Source organism: Mesitornis unicolor, unplaced genomic scaffold (genome assembly GCF_000695765.1).
Source record: "Mesitornis unicolor isolate BGI_N332 unplaced genomic scaffold, ASM69576v1 scaffold6055, whole genome shotgun sequence".
Classification (NCBI taxonomy): Eukaryota; Metazoa; Chordata; class Aves; order Mesitornithiformes; family Mesitornithidae; genus Mesitornis; species Mesitornis unicolor.
In genome coordinates this window covers 1-12,170 of record NW_010184695.1, presented here as the reverse complement: position 1 = coordinate 12,170, position 12,170 = coordinate 1, and the positions used below count along the sequence as shown (strand labels likewise).

At 46.6% G+C, this 12,170-nt stretch overlaps 1 protein-coding gene across 1 annotated transcript; it reads right to left on the bottom strand.

Annotated features, from left to right (window-relative positions):
* Window positions 1–789: 789 nt before the first annotated feature.
* Window positions 790–11,327, bottom strand: PPP1R37 (protein phosphatase 1, regulatory subunit 37; the record flags this gene model as incomplete). The annotated part of the gene is made up of 6 exons (XM_010184545.1): window positions 790–1,471; window positions 3,177–3,343; window positions 4,242–4,383; window positions 4,493–4,605; window positions 8,500–8,655; window positions 11,177–11,327. Coding segments are annotated over 6 exons (1,411 nt in total), but the record flags the coding sequence as incomplete, so codon positions are not given.
* Between the last annotated feature and the right edge of the window lie 843 nt (window positions 11,328–12,170).

Here is a 12,170-nt window from a genome sequence, read left to right as displayed (position 1 = left end):
GGAAAAAAAGGTGGGTTGGGCAAAAAAAAGGAGGTTTGGGGGAAGAAAAAAAGAGGGTTTTGGCAGGAAAAAAAGGGTTTTGGAAAAAAAAGGTTTTTGGAGGGAAAAGGGGATTTAGGAGCAAAAAAAAAGTGTTTTGAGCAAAGAAAAGGTGTTCTGGGCAGAAAAAACAGGGTTTTGGGCCAAAAAGGGGGGTTGGGGGGATAAAGTTGGGTTTGGAGGAGAAATAATTGGGGTTTTGGGGAAAAAAGGTTTTACTGGGGTGAGAAAAAAGGGGGTTCTGGAAGAAAAAATTGGGTTTGGGGCAAAAAAAAGGGGTTAAGGCAAAACAATAGGGTTTAAGGTGGAAAAAATTGGTGTTTGGGCAAAAAACCTGGGGTTTGCGTGAAAAAAATGGGGTTTTGGGGGAAAAAAAAGGATTTTTGGCTGGAAAAATTGGGCTTGGGGCAAAAAAAAATAAGGGTTTAGGGCAAAAAAAAGGGTTTAGGGTGACAAAAAATGGGGTTTCGGAAAAATAATCTGGGTTTTTGGGTAAAAAAACCCTGAAGTTTTGGGTGATAAAAGGGCTTTTTTTGAGGAAAAAGGGGTTCGGGGGAAGAAAGGGGATTTTTTTAGGAAAAAAGGGGGTTTGAGGCAAAAAAAAAGAGGGATTTTAGGGAAAAAATTGGGGTTTGGGCAAAATAATTTGGATTTTTTGGGGAAAAAAGGGGCTTTTTAGGGGAATGAAAAGGGGAATTTTTTTTAGGGAAAAAAGGGGTTTTGAGATAAAAAGGGGGTTCGGGGCCTTACCGTGCTCGGCGCCGCAGCTCCCCGTCTTCCTGTCGCCATCCGCCGCCGTTTCGGGCAGTGCTCGGGCGAAATCGGTCTTGAGGCCGTTGGGGAGAGGGGCGGCCGCACCCTCGCAGGGCCCGTGGTTCCCCTCAGGGTGGTTTTCAGGCACCGATCCATTGGTCCGGGGTGGCGGGAATTCGGGTTTTGGGTCCGAATTCGGGGGTGTTCGCTCGGGCAAACTCTCCACGCGTGTCACCACGAAGATTTTGTGGCCTCGGCCAGGGCTGGACACCGAAATCCTCCTCTCGTTGCCGTGGGACGGGGTCGAATCCTCGGCGCGGGGCGAGGGTGGTGCCTCCTCGAATTTCGGCGTCTCGCTCGAGTTCTGTGTCTCAAACGCCGTGTCCTCGTCCGTGTCCGAATCCGAGTCCGTCCCCTCGCCCCCGGCACCATTTTCCGCCGCCGCCGGGGCCTCCTCCGCCGTTTTCCCGCCTTCTGGCGCTGAGGGGGCGCCGCCATCTTGGATGTCCTCGGTGGGGTTTTCCTCCATGGGCTCCGTGACGGTGATTTCGGGCATGGACGCCGACTGCTGCAGCTTCTGCTCCTTCTCCTCCTTCTCTTTGGCCAGGACGAAGTTGCGCTTGCAGCCGTTTTGGATTTCGGTCAGCAAAGCCTTCTGGGTCTCGATGAAGCTCTTGACCTGCCAAGGAAACCATCAGACATACGGTACTGTGTTGGGTTTTCTGCACCGGGAACGCCAAAACAGGGTGAATTTTCCTCTCTACAATGGATTTAGGGGTGCTTCAATGACCTTAAAGGTAATTTCTGTCCTCTATGATGGACCAATGGTGGATTTGAGGGTGTTTCGATGACCTTAAAGGTCTTTTTGGACTTCTATGATGGTCCAATGTGGGATTTGGGGGTGTTCCAAAGACATTAAAGGTGTTCATGGACCTCTACAATGGTCCAATGGGGGATTTGAGGGTGTTTCGATGACCTTAAAGGTCTTTTTGGACCCCTACGATGGTCCAATGTGGGATTTGGGGGTGCTTCAATGACATTAAAGGTATTTTTGGACCTCTACAATGGTCCGATGTGGGATTTGGGGGTGTTTCAGTGACATTAAAGGTGGTTTTGGACCTCTACAATGGTCCAATGGGGGATTTGAGGGTGTTTCGATGACCTTAAAGGTCTTTTTGGATCCCTACAATGATCCAATGTGGGATTTGAGGGTGTTTCAATGACCTTAAAGGTGTTTTTGGACTCCTACGATGGTCCAATGTGGGATTTGGGGGTGTTTCAGTGACATTAAAGGTGGTTTTGGACCTCTACAATGGTCCAATGGGGGATTTGGGGGTGGTTCAATGACCTTAATGATGGATTTGGGGGTGTTTTGATGACCTTAAAGGTCTTTTTGGACCCCTAAAACGATCCAATGTTGTTGGGTTTTCTGCACCGGGAACGCCAAAACGGGGTGAATTTTCCTCTCTACAATGGATTTGGGGGTGTTTCGATGACTTTAATGGTGGATTTAGGGGTGTTTCGATGACCTTAAAGGTAATTTCTGTCCTCTACGATGGACCAATGGTGGATTTGAGGGTGTTTTGATGACCTTAAAGGTCTTTTTTGGATCTCTATGATGGTCCAATGGGAAATCTGGGGGTATTCCGAAGACATTAAAGGTGTTTATGGACCTCTACAATGGTCCAATGGGGGATCTGGGGGTGGTTCAATGACCTTAATGATGGATTTGGGGGTGTTTCGATGACCTTAAAGGTCTTTTTTGGACCTCTATGATGGTCCCAATGGGAAATCTGGGAGTATTCCGAAGACATTAAAGGTGTTTATGGACCTCTACAATCGTCCAATGGGGGATTTGGGGGTGGTTCAATGACCTTAATGATGGATTTGGGGGTGTTTCAGTGACATTAAACGTTTTTGGGCCTCTACGATGGACCAATGGTGGATTTGAGGGTGTTTCGATGACCTTAAAGGTCTTTTTGGACCCCTACAATGATCCAATGTGGGATGTGCGAGTGTTTCAATGACATTAAAGGTGTTTTTGGACCTCTATAATGACCCAATGGGGGATCTGGGGGTGGTTTTATAACCTTAATGGTGGATTTGGGGGTGTTCCAATGACCTCAAAGGTCATTTTAGACCTCTATGATGGCCCAATGGGAATTTGGGGGTGCTTCAATGGTTGGATTCAATGACCTTAAAGACCTTCTCGGACCTCTACGATGGTCCAATGAGACTCAAGAACCAATGCCACTCAATGCCACTCAATGAGACCCAACGTCACCCAATGAGACCCACCCAACGAGACCCAATGCCACCAAATGAGACCCAACGCCACCCAACGAGACCCAATGAGCCCCAATGCCACCCAAGGCATCACCCACCGACTCCTTCTTGGGCTCCCTGTCCAGGTCGAGGCGCAGCAGCGAGTGGTTGACCTTCAGTGCCAAGGACAGGGCCATGAGGCCGCCCGTCTTGATCTCGTTCTCCCGCAGGTCCAGGCGCAGCAGCCGCGGGCTCTCGGCGATGAACTCGGCCACCGCCACGGCGCCTGCGAGGGATGGGAGAGGCGGCGGTGACATCGGGGACACCGTTTGGTCCCTGTGGTGGTGCTGCTGGGGTGGCTGGCGGTGGTGTTTTGGGAGGGAGACGGGGGGTGACGGTGGGAGTTGGGCACTCAATGAGAAGGGTTTTGGTGGCATGGAGGAGACGTCGGAGGCACCAAACCCATGGGATGAAGTGGCTTTGGGGACATCAATTGGGGCGTTTGGGGTAGAACTGGGCTGTGTCCCTCTCAAAAGCCCCATGTGGGGCTAACATGGGCTGGAACAAGGCCCCATCTCAAGGTCCAAGGCCCCTCCTGGAGGACCAAGGCCCCTTTTGGAGGACAGAGATGCCTCCTGGAGGACCAAGGCCCATTGTGGAGGACAGAGACCTCTCCTGGAGGTCTAAGGCCCAACCTGGAGGTCCAAGACCCCTCCTGGAGGACCAAGACCCCTCTTGGAAGGTCCAAAGTCCCTCTTGGAGGACCAAGACCCCTCCTGGAGGACCAAGGCCCCTTTTGGAGGACAGAGACCTCTCCTGGAGGTCCAAGGCCCAACCTGGAGGTCCAAGACCTCTCCTGGAGGACCAAGTCACCTCCTGGAGAACCAAGACTCCACCTAGAGGACCAAGACCCAACCTGGAGGTCCAAGACAACTCATGGAGGACCAAGCCCCATCCTGGAGGTCCAAAGCCCCTCCTGGAGGACAGAGACCCCTCCTGAAGGACCAAGACCCCTCCTCAAGATCCAAGACCCCTTTTGGAGAACCAAGACCCCTCCTGGAGGTCCAAGACCACTTCTGGAGGTCCAAGGCTTCTCGTGGAGGACCAAGCCCCCTCCTCAAGATCCAAGACTCTTCTTGGACGACCAAGACCCCTCGTGGAGGACCCGAGCGGCCAGCACCCACCTTCGCATGTCAGTTTGGTGGAGGCCAAGCCCAGGCGCAGGACGGAGCGGTTACCGATGAGGCCGCTCTTCAGGTTGCGGACGCCTTCGTTGCCGATGGGGTTGTGTCCCAGATTCAAGGTCTCCAAGCTCTGCGTGTGAGGCTGTGCGGGTGGAAAACAACAGCTCGAGGAGGCCTGGACGGTGAATGTGGGGGGTCAACGCCATCGGGGATCCCCAAGGGCGGCCACAACGGCGCCGGGATCAACTCACCAGCGTCATCCCCAGGTAGGCCATGCCGGTGTGCGTCAGTTGGTTGTTCCACAAAACCAGGGTGACCAAACCTTTGCGTTGCTCCTTCAGCCCCTCGCAGATGTAGGCCAGGCCTGGAAAACAGCCGAAATTCAGCCGGCGTGGTCGGCGTCCACCGCGTTTTCCCAGCATCCTTGGGTGCATCAGGATGGACGGGGAAGAGCCACGGTGGCGTCACGTCGAGTACCGGTAAATCGCGTCGTTGCCGGGGCAATTAAACCCCTTGGTAATTAAATACCTTGGCAATTAAACCTCTTGGCAAATGAATATCTTGGCAATTAAATATCTTGGCAGTTAAATCTTTTGGCAATTAAACCTCTCGTCAATCTATCAATCCTCTCCTCAATTAATTAATCAACCTCTCGCCAATCAATTAAACCTCTTGCCAAATAAAACTCTTCCTAATCAATCAAACCTCTCGCCAACTAATTAAACCTCTCACCAATTAAATCTCCTGGCAATTAAACCTCTCACCAATCAACCAAACCTCTCATCAATTAATCAATCCCCTCGTCAATTAATTAATCAAACCTCTCGCTAATCAATCAAACCTCTCCCCAGTTAAATCTCTCGATAATCAATTAAACCTCTTGCCAATCAATTAAACCTCTTGCCAATCAATTAAACCTCTGGCCAATCAATTAAACCTCTGGCCAATCAATTAAACCTCTGGCCAATCAAACCTCTTACCAATTAATTAAACCTCTCACTAATCAATCAAACCTCTTGCCAATCAAACCTCTTGCTAATCAATCAAACCTCTTGCTAATTAAATGTCTCGCCAATCAATCAAACCTCTCACCAATTAAATCTCTTGCCAATCAATCAGATCTCTTGCCAATTAATTAATCCTCTCGCTAATCAATCAAATCTTTGCCAATCAATTAAACCTCTTGCCAACAGAATATCTTCATTAGTGAACTAATTAGGGCCAGGAGCTCCCTGATGACACCAGAATGAGTGGGGTTGGTGACGCTCCACAAGGGACAGCCACCCCCATGCGTCAGTGAGGATGAGGGGGCTCCACGGGGCGATCTCGATCAATATTGAGAGCCACGTTCAGTATTGGAGAGAGGGGCATTGTGGGAAGGGACCTGGGGGTCCAGGGGGATGCCCTATGGAGAAAGGCTGAGAAAAGTGGATTTATTCAGCCTTGGGAAGAGAAGGCTCAGGGGGGACCTCATTACCGTGTACCAGGACATAAAGGGTGGCCACCAAGAGGATGGAGACTCCCTTTTCACAGGGAGCACAGGGAAAAGGCCACAGAGGGGTCACGGACATGAGGTGCTGCTGGGGAGATCCCGATTGGACTCCAGAAGAAGATTTGTGACCATGAGATCGATCAGAAATTGGGATAATCCAGCCATGAGAAATGGGAATAATCTATCAGTTAAATATTGGGGTGATCTATCAATGAGACATTGGGATAATCTCTCATGTATTGGGATAATCTCTCAATTAAATATTGGGATAATCTCTCAATTAGAAATTGGGATAATATCTTAATTAGATATTGGGATAATCTATCAATTAGACATGGGGATAATCTATCAGTTAAATATTGGGATAATTGCTCAATCAAAAATTGGAATAATCTCTCAGGTAGACATTGGGATGATCTATCAATGAGACATTGAGATAATGCATCAATTAGACATTGGAATAATCTATCAGTTAACTATTGGGATAATCTATCAATTAGCAATTGGATTAATCTGTCAGAAATTGGGATAACCTGTCAATGAGACATTGGGATAATCTGTCAATGAGACATTGGGATAATCTGTCAATGAGACATTGGGATAATCTATCAACCAGAAATGGGAATAATCTATCAATTAAATATTGAAATAATCTATCAATGAGACATTGGGATAATCTATCAACCAGAAATGGGAATAATCTATCAATTAAATATTGAAATAATCTATAAATTAGACATTGGGATAATCTATCAACCAGAAATGGGAATAATCTATCAATGAGATGTTGGAATAATCCATCAATGAGACACTGGAATAATCTGTCAATTAAATATTGGGATAATCTATCAATGAGGCATAGGGATAATCTGTCATGTATTGGGATAATCTATCAATTAAATATTGAGATAATCCATCATGTGTTGGGATAATCTATCAATTAAAAATTGGATTAATCTATCAATCAGAAATTGGGATAATCTCTCAATGAGATATTGGGATAATCCATCAATGAGACACTGGGATAATCCATCAGTTAAACATTGGATTAATTTATCAATGAGCTATTGGGATAATCTATTAATCAGAAATTGGGATAATCTATCAATAAGACATAGGGATAATCTATCAATTGGAAATTGGGATAATCAATCAATGAATTATTGCAATAACCTTATCAATTAAATATTGGGATAACCTGTCAATCAGAATTGGAATAAACTAGCAATTAGAAACTGGGAAAATCTATCCATTAGACATTGGAATAATCCATCAATCACACACTGGAATAATTTATCCATTAGAAAGTGGAATAATCTATCAATGAAATATTGGGCTAATCAAGCAATGAGATATTTGGATAATCTATCAATTGGAAATTGAGCTAATCTATCAATTAGCAATTAAATGTTGGAATAATGTATTAATTGAGAAATTGGGATAATCTGTCAGCTAAATATTGGAATAATATATTAATGAGACATTGGGATAATCCATCAATCAAATATTGGGATGATCTATCAAGCAGAAATTGGAATAATCTATCAATTAGAAATTGGGATAATCCATCAATCACACAGTAGAATAATCTATCAATCAGAAATTAGGATAATCTATCAATTAACTATTGGGATAATCGATCAATGAGACAATGGGATAATCTATCAGTGAGACAATGGGATAATCTATCAATGAGACAATGGGATAATCTATCAACTAAAAATGGGAATAATCCATCAATGAGATATTGAGATAATCCATCAATGAGAAATTGGGATAATCCATCAATGAGAAACTGGGATAATCTATGAATCACATAGTGGGATAATCTTTCTAATAGAAACTGGGATAATCTATCAATTAAATAATGGAATAATTTACCAAATAGAAATTAGGATGATCTATCAATGAAAAATTAGGGTAATCCATCAATTAGCAATGGGAATAATCTATCCAGGAGAAATTGGGATAATCTATGGATCAGAAATTTGAATAATCTATGAATTAAATATTGGAATAACCTACTAAATATTGGGATAATCTATCAATTAAATATTGGGATAATCTATCAATTAAATATTGGGACAATCTATTAAATATTGGGACAATCTATTAAATACTGGGACAATCTATCAATTAAATATTGGAATAATTTATTGAATACTGGGATAATCTATCAATTAAATATTGGAATAATCTATTGAATACTGGGATAATCTATTAAATATGGGGATAATCTATCAATTAAATATGGGAATAATCTATTAAATATTGGGATAATCTATCAATTAAATATTGGAATAACCTATTTAATATTGGGATAATCTATCAATTAAATATTGGAATAATCTAGCACTAAGACATTGGAATAATCACTTAGACACTGGGATAATCTCTCCATTACACATAGGGATAATCTGTCCCTCAGAAATTAAGATAATTTATCGATCAAACATTGGGATAATCCATCAATCACACACTGGAATGATCCATCAATCAGAAATTGGGATAATCCACCAATGAGACATTGGGATAATCTATGAATCAGAAACTGGAATAATCTATCAATTAAATATTGGGATAATCAATCAACTAGAAATTAGGATAATTAGGTTGATAATGAGGTTTGGCCACTCATTTGGCTCTGAGGAGGGTAGAAAATCAAGAGGGAGGAGCAAGAGATGGAGCAGCCCAGCTCCTCCCTGCCTGAAATTTGGGTGAAAACTTGGGGAAATTGGGGAATTTCTCCCCCGAGGGGGCACTCACCTGAGTCCAGGACGTGGTTGTTCCTCAGGTCGAGGATTTGGATGTAGCAGTTGAACTTGAGGAGGTTCCCAAGCTGCGCCGAGTCCTGCAGCCCGTTGAGTTTGTTGTCGGCCAGGTAGAGCTCCCGTAAGTTCATGTTCATCTTCAGCGCCGTGGCTGGGAAGGCCGAAAAGAAACCCCCCAAAAAAATCTCACTTACGGGGTCGTTACGGGTGGGGAAGATCCCCAAGAGCAAGGCCAAGGTCAACCCAACCCCACCACGTCCCCAAGTGCCACATCCACCCCCCTCCCAGTGCTCCACCACTCTCCCAGTAAAGAAATCCCTCCCAAAATCCAATTGAACCCCCAAATTTGGGTCCTCCAGACCCCTCCCCATGGCCACACTCCACCCCTCAATGTCCTTCTTGGGGTGAAGGACCCCAAAATGAACCCAGGATTCGAGGGGCGGCCTCAAAGGATCCTGCCCTGGTCCTGCTGGCCACACCATGGCTGGTGGTGGCCACCTTGGTGGCTCCTGTTCAGCCCAGTATGGACCAGTATCCCCAGTTCCTCTCCTCAGTTGTTCCTCCCCATGCATGGGGTTGCTCTGGCCCAAGTGTAGGCCCCAACTCTTGGCCTTGTTGAACCCAAGCCATGGTTCATCCATCCCAAGATGGATTTTGGGAGGGATTTCCTTACTGGGAGAGTGGTGGAGCACTGGGAGGGCGGTGGTGGAGTCCCCATCACTGGAGGGGTCAAAAAATCGCGTGGATGTGGCACTTGGGGACGCGTTTTGGTGGCCATGGTGGGGTTGGGTTGACGTTGGCCTTGATGCTCTTTGAGGCCTACTCCAACCTCAAGGATTCAATGATTTTTGGACCCCTCCAGTGACCCCACCACTGCCCTGGGCAGCCCTTCCCAGTGCTCCACCACTCTCCCAGTAAAGAAATTCCTCCCCAAATCCAGTTTAACCTCCCCTTGATGCAACTTGAAGCCGTTTCCTCTCATCCCATCGCTTGTTTTTTGGCATCGCTGGGCCATGAGGTTCAACAAGGCCGAGGGTTGGGGCCTACACTTGGGCCACAACAACCCCAGGAGTGGAGAGGAGCAACTGGGGAGAGGAACTGGGGGTTACTGGTCCATACTGGGCTGAATAGGAGCCACTGGTGTGGCCAAGGTGGCCAAAAACGCCATGAAAGGAGGGAATAGCGAGGTGGGGGTGGTGTCCTCTACCAGGGGATGAGAGGATAAGGCCTCAAGTTGCACCAGGGTGGGGTTAAACTGGATTTCGGGTGGAAATTCCTTACTGGGAGAGCGGTCGAGCACTGGGAGGGGCTGCCCAGGGCAGTGACGGAGCCCCCATCCCCGGAGGTGTCCAAAAACCGCGTGGAGGTGGCACCTGGGGACACGGTTTAGTGGTGGCCTCTGTGGTTGGGCCTCGATGGTCTCCAAGGCCTCTTCCAACCCAATAATTCAATGATTCCCAAAATTTTCCACGTGGAACCGAGCAATTCCCAAAATTCCCCTGTCCTGGGGCTCCCCACCTTGACCATTTCCCATCTTTTCCCCCCAAAAAAACCCCACCTGAGGTAGTTATTGGTGAATAAATCACCATTAAGGCCTTGGAGGAGTCAGAAAAATCCTACTTTTTCCCAAAAAAACCCCTACTTTTCCTTTTATTTCCCTTCCTCTTGGTGCTTTCCAGCCCTCCAGGCCTCTCCATTTAATTTTTATTTCATTATTTGGAACATTTCTACCTTTCAATTTGAATTTTCAGGTGGTTTTGGGTCTGGCTCTGCTTTCCACTCCTCTCCCTGCCATAATTTTGGGTGTTTTTACCCCTGTGTTTTTTAATTTTTGGGTCATTTTGGGGCTGGGATCTCCCTTTCACTTCCACTCCTACAATAATAACTTCTCTCAATAATAATAAATCCATAATTTCTATAAATAATAACCAACTTCTACCCAAACTCACCTGGATTCAGGGCTTTTCTGGGCCCACATTTGCCTTCAGGCCCCATTTTTCCCTCCTTTCCTCACCACTCTCAAACAATCCCAGGCTTCATTTGAGTTATTTTCTACAGAAAAATCCCTTTTTTCCCCAGAAAACCCAGTTTTTCCTCTCATTTCCCTTCCTCTTGGTGCTTTCCAGCCCTCCAGGCCTCTCCACTCAATTTTTATTTTATTATCTGGGGCATTTCGACCCTTGTTTTTTTAATTTTTGGGCCATTTTGGGGCTGGGATCTCCCTTTCACTTCTACTCCTACAATAATAATTTCTAAAAATAATAATAACTCTATAATTTCTATAAATAATAACCAATTCCTACCCAAACTCACCTGGATTCAGGGCTTTTCTGGGCCCACATTTGCCTTCAGGCCCCATTTTTCCCTCCTTTCCTCACCACTCTCAAACAATCCCAGGCTTCATTTGAGTTATTTTCTACAGAAAAGTCCCTTTTTTCCCCCAAAAATCCATTTTTTCCTCTTATTTCCTTTCGCTTTGGTGCCTCCCAGCCCTCCAGGCCTTCGTTTAGCGGCGGCCATATTGGACTCTCCGGCCTTCAAGGCCTCTTCCCTCCCAAATACCTCCATGATTTTACCACACCTTTTTGGGGACACCAAACCCAACACCCACTCCAAAGCATTCTGGGACATGGGGTGGGGTGTCCCCCCTCCCCCCAAATTCGTTAACTCACCCAAAAGCATAAGCGGGCGCCCCGAAAGGCTGGCGTTCTCCAAGTGCAGCACCACCAGGCTGCTGCTGATCCGCAAGGCCCGGGCCACGAAAGGGGCCGAGTGGTCCAGCAGGGGCGTATTTCGGGCGTCCAAATACTGCAGGCAGTTGGTCTGTGAGGAAAACACCACCAAAAAAAATCAACGTTTAGCCCCAAAATATTGCTATTTGAGGCCAAATTTACAGCCTTCATAGACCAAATCCCACCCCGGCCTACTACGCCGCCGCCTCAAGTCAGAGCCCTCGCGATGATTTAGGCCCATCCGAAATACCGTGATGCTCAACCACAGACTTAATACATGAGATGAAAACTTAAATAATTGGGACAGACCACCAAATTCCACTTAAAATCCCTTTTTTTGGTGAAAAACTGCCTGCAAAAATGAGTCCCCGAGCGCCGCCGCCATCGCGGTTGCCGAATATCAGCCTAAGTTGGGTGGATTTTCCCACTTTCTGCGCTAAAATGGGCCCTTTTGTACCTCTAAATTGTCCCCAGAATTAAAAAAACCCGACCCGTAGCCATCCCTAAGGGGATTTGGAGCTCAACGGGAGTTGCGCAAGGCCCCAGAGTAAATAAGAAACCATAAATCATCACGCGAAATGAAAACGAGCCGGTCGGGAGCTAATGACGGCTGTGGGGCGGCTTCCTTAACGAGGTTAATTAACGTCAGCAAAGCCCAACGCGGGCGCTCGTCATCAAAATAATGAGTGAGACGTTGACCTCTGCTAATAACAACCCGCTGCGATTTGATTTAATTCCATTTATTTTTCGGCTGGGATCTGCGTTTCCCTTTTTGTCCGCAGGATTTTGGGGGTTTTTCTCGCCTCCGAGTCACGGTTTGGGTTGGAATTGACCTTAAAGTCCTCCCCCCTGCCATGGGGGGACACCCAAAATCAGCCCAGGTTGCCCAAAGCCTTGGGTGCCGCCAGGGTGGGGGCACCCACAGCTTCCCTGG